At 40.7% G+C, this 4,683-nt stretch overlaps 1 protein-coding gene across 1 annotated transcript; it reads right to left on the minus strand.

Annotated features, from left to right (window-relative positions):
- Nucleotides 1-1,673: 1,673 nt before the first annotated feature.
- Nucleotides 1,674-4,323, minus strand: LOC106347244. Its single transcript, XM_013786764.3, has 2 exons — nt 4,022-4,323; nt 1,674-3,641 (listed from the first exon to the last, which is right to left on the minus strand). The coding sequence occupies exons 1-2, from the start codon at nt 4,220-4,222 to the stop codon at nt 1,953-1,955; spliced, it is 1,890 nt and encodes a 629-aa protein (XP_013642218.1). The 5' UTR covers nt 4,223-4,323; the 3' UTR covers nt 1,674-1,952.
- Nucleotides 4,324-4,683: the final 360 nt, after the last annotated feature.

Genomic DNA, 4,683 nt, shown 5'->3' on the forward strand with positions numbered 1-4,683 from the left:
AATACTCCTCCTCGTCCTTGTATGCCTCTTGCAACTTCCTAGATACCTCCATAATATCCTCCTGAGATCTAGTATCATCTGATTGTACCTCTTCAAGTGCTTTCTGCAAGTCTGATATTTTTTCCTTCCCATAAGGTGGATTATTTTTCCTCCATTTAGCTATCTCACGGCGGCAATTACTAATTTGTTCCACTATACCAGTCCTTGTTCCTTCATTATTATCGGACCATCCCATTGTAATTGATTCCATAAGACCTTCTTGTCCAATCCATCTCTTATCAAATCTAAACTGTCCTTTTCTCCTAGAAACTTTATCTTCTAAATAAGCCACCACTGGGCGATGATCCGATGCCACCATCCCTAAATATTCTGTATAAGAACGGGGAAATAGTGTGTGCCACTCCTCATTCGCTAATGCACGATCTAAACGACATCTAACCATTACTGCCCCTTTGCCCTTGCCCCTCCTTCCTTGCCATGACAACTTATTTCCTTTAGCAGGGAACTCCAAGAGACCACAATTCCTTATCATATTGTTAAAAGGGACAAATGAGTTCGCATTTCTCAACGTTCCACCTTCTTTTTCATGATTTCCTGTGATCTCATTTAAATCACCAATAATAAACCAAGGGTCTGATCGCGAAATTCCATATCTAGTTAAACGTTCCCACACTTGTTCTCGTAAATCTTGCACTGGGTCTCCATACACAAACGTCATATATACCGTTTTTCCAAGAGCCACTGCTTCCACATCTATCATTCGATTACTTGAATATAACACATTAACCTGATACTCATTATTATAATAAAGCGCTAATCCACCACTTCGCCCCACTGGATCCACAGTGACCAAATTATCAAATCCAAAATGACCTTGAAATTTCTGGACAAACTCAAATTCTTGCTTTGTCTCCGATAAAAATAAAAAATCCGGCTTATGTTTGTGCCATATCTCCGTTAAATAACTTATCGTCCACTTACTTCCCATTCCTCGGCAATTCCAACTTAGTGCTCTCATTTAAAAATATATAGAAAAGCTCCTTTGAGCTGCCTAAATTGGGTGTAATGATACCCTGAATTCTCCAAATCCCATATTAAATAGGCCTGTTGCCATGTTAAAACCATCAAATTTATTAATTCTTCAAAACACTTGCGCATCTCGTGTTGACATAAAATATTAGCATGGTCTCTAGGCAACGCCAAGTTCCTAATCTCCACCCATTGCAGTAATCCATCTCGAAATCCCCAGCACCAATTTACCTCCGTAATACTTCTATCATGTAATAATAGTATCAGTAGACAGTTATAATTTAAGCAAATTATAAAGCTCCTGGTCCACATCATGATAAATAAAATATTGCACCAACACATAAAAATCATTAAACATGATCCTTTGTACACACAAGCATAAGACGTGATAATTTCGTTATCCCAATTTCTCAGCCATAACAAAATCATGTTTCCAAGTACCCACTTTTGAGCTCCATATCCAAATCCAGAGAAATCTTTATGTCCAAATACCCGCTGCTGAACTCCCATGCCAAATTCAACTAATGCTTGATATGGTAGTCTTCGGTTTGATGAGACCAAAGACCCCATCTGTCCGCTTCTTCCATAACCTATTTTTGGTATTCCCAATACCTGAGTAACATCCAAAACCCAAAAACGCAACGTCCAGATAAACCAATGCATTACCAAAAGACTCACAGTTCCAATCAGCCATGGCCGAGAAGAGATAATAGAAAAAATAAAAGCACCAAGTTTATTCCAACATAACACCAGAACCAAAAGCACTAGGAAAACATAACCCCATCGGCCAAAACAATGCCATAAAACCCCAACTCCCAACAACAAAAAAATGCTCATAGAGCTTATTGATAAAAATGAAAGAAAAACTCCCCAACCCCACCACTTATCCGACCACAATACTTCTTGAGATTTGATCCACATAATCAATTAAACGGTTTGGAAGAGGAAGGTTTAGGGTTTAAAGGACCCTTATCCTCTGTCTGTCTTGCTCCATCTCCTCCTCCCTGTCTCTTGCCTGGCTTAGCATGAGCATTCTTTCGTGGTGAAAGCACTGCCTGGACGAACCTCATCTTAGAAGTCCCCACTGCGATCGCTGTTGTTTTCTTGAACAACGCCTTACGTGTTCCTTTCTTCTTTTCATCATCCTCTGCTTGAACACGCTGATCACCAATCCCCCCCTGCTCATTCTCCACGTCCATAGGATCCCTCGTATCCTCTTGGACCGTTTCCACCTCCCCATCTGTGAGCGCCTGAAATTCATCCTCATCAGCCGTAGCCTCTTCCTTGCCCTTCACATCTATCTCAGATCCATTAAACTTCATTGTTTCTGTGACATCATCGCCAACTCCATGACCCATCACTTCCTCAGTCTTGTCCAGACTAGTTACCATCTTGCTAGTCTCCATCTTCTCCACTAGTTCACCTTCCTTCTCCATAGCTATTGCACTTGCATCAATAGAATTGGTTTTCCCATTTGATTCTCGCGTAGCCACCTGAGTCACAAGGCTCAAAGTTGGCTTCTCCACATTCCTTAAACCCCTCTGAACTCTCGCTACTCCTCCAACCTCTCCTTCCTCTCTTGGCTCTCCACGCTCACCATCAATATGGTTTCTGGCCCTCCTTGCATCACGTTGATACCGATTTCTATCCTCTTGCATATGATGCCGCGGCTGCTCCCAGCGAGAGTTCCTGTACCTTGATTTTTCCTCCTCACCTCTGCTACCGTTTCGATAGGTAGAAGGCCTCTTGCTTCCTCTCTCCGGAACCTTGACCCATTGATTCTCTGGTTCTTCATACATTTTACCTTTTCCTTTCCCATGGTAACCTCTCTGGTCCTTGAGATTCTCTTGATTGCTCCCATCCCCATTAATCACCACTCCTTTGTAGCTCCTTGCCCGATCCTCCTTCCTGCTTTCCAAGTCAGCCTTTGCTTCCTTCTTCTTGACTGGGTTTGGATTCAAGGGACAAATATCCTCATCATGACACAATTTGAAGCAACGCTTACAGAACCCAAACAACTTCTCATACTTTAGCAGAACCGGAGCCTCCTCCTCTTCATAGAATTCTCCACCCTTGAAATCTACCGTAGTATCAAAACACAACTCCTTAGCGCCATCAATCACAACTCTCATCTTGCCATAATCCAAATCCACGTCTGTTGTCTCCCCGATGGCATCTCCGATACTCTGAAACGTTGCCGTAGACCAGAACTCAAGCGGAACACCCTCCACCTTGATCCAAAACGGAATCTCCGATGGGAAATTCTTTGGCATCCGTGGCTGCCATCTTGCTAAGGAGAGCATCCAAAAATCAAAGTGATATGGCTGCATCTCCAACACCGTCTCAATGTCTTCCTCCTTCTCAAAGTGAAACTGAAATTTCCCCATTCCCAAGTCAGCACCAGTCACCCTCTCTTCCACCTTCCAGATCTTCGGAAGCATCACTAGAAGCGAATTGATTTCTTGCTCGTCCGGATTCATACATCTCCCCACCAACGTCAACGCATAACTCTTGATCAATTCTGAATTATCGAAGTGAGGAACTGATATCTTCAAACGTTTCCGTGCTACCTCACCGGTCTTCATCGCTCCCTCCTTTCCCACAAAGTAACCCTGAGACATTGTGAATAGAACCAGAAACAGAGAGATAACAATACCAAGAAGAAATAGTAAATAGTTTGATACTATGAAAAAAGAGAGAAACACTCTTCTCCTTTTATATCCAATTCCAAAACAAAAGAAAATATTCCCGAAGACCCAATCATTAAAACCGTATCTGTAAAGTTTATCACAAACTGAATCCAAAATCTGAATGATTCGTGAAATCCCACATCCTCTCAAAATTATCATAATCAAATCACCTAATATTCCATCATAATTCCAGTACCAAATCCCTATATCCAAAACTCGACCAGCATGATATAGTGAAGTAATTTCTGAATCCGCCAAATTGATTAAGGAAGATCCCAGTATAAGGAAAGTGAGCCTCATACCTCGCAGATCTCGTAATTGATACTCCGTAAACCAGATCTCCTCCTCAGATCGTGTGAAAATCTCAGCCCATTGTAGCCCCCTCCTATTTTGAATCCCGTCAAAACCGTGTTTTCCTTCGAGAACCCTTGATTCCAATTCTTCCTTGTGATTCCATCCTCCTCCAATCTTATCATAATGATAAAGATCCAGTCGATTCCCATTAACGCCCGGATCCCAATCGAAAATCACCATCAACCCTAAATTCAAAAAGTCGCCGTCACCATCGCCTTAGAGAAATACATATATATCAGTTAGACAAATTAAGCAATAATTAGACATCTCGACTTCATCCTTGTAGGACCTTTTTTGAACTGTTTTTTTTTTTTGATTAAAAGTGGAAAGTTCCGGATTTTAAATCCATGATCTTCTTCGGTTTGGAATCAGATTTTAAATATTTCAATTTAAAGAATAACCATCCATATTAAAGATGTGTGGAACGAACCCGATGCATAATTTTTCTCTCTTGATTTGCTTAACTACTGGTTAACTCTAAGTTCACCAATATTTTTACATTATAAAGTATATTTTGTATTGAATATTATTTATCCGAACTTTTATAGAAAAATAAATTTACAACAAATGTTCTGCTTAATTTAATCAAACGATTTAAAGTACAAAACAT

Source organism: Brassica napus, chromosome A9 (genome assembly GCF_020379485.1).
Source record: "Brassica napus cultivar Da-Ae chromosome A9, Da-Ae, whole genome shotgun sequence".
Classification (NCBI taxonomy): domain Eukaryota; kingdom Viridiplantae; phylum Streptophyta; class Magnoliopsida; order Brassicales; family Brassicaceae; genus Brassica; species Brassica napus.

Excerpts from the sequence above, each read along its gene's own strand:
- LOC106347244 (XM_013786764.3), bottom strand. The coding sequence starts at position 4,222 with ATGGGAATCGACTGGATCTTTATCATTATGATAAGATTGGAGGAGGAT. Across the intron at positions 3,642-4,021 it reads TCAATTACGAGATCTGCGAG|GGTTACTTTGTGGGAAAGGA; the intron begins GTATGAGGCTCA and ends ACAATGTCTCAG.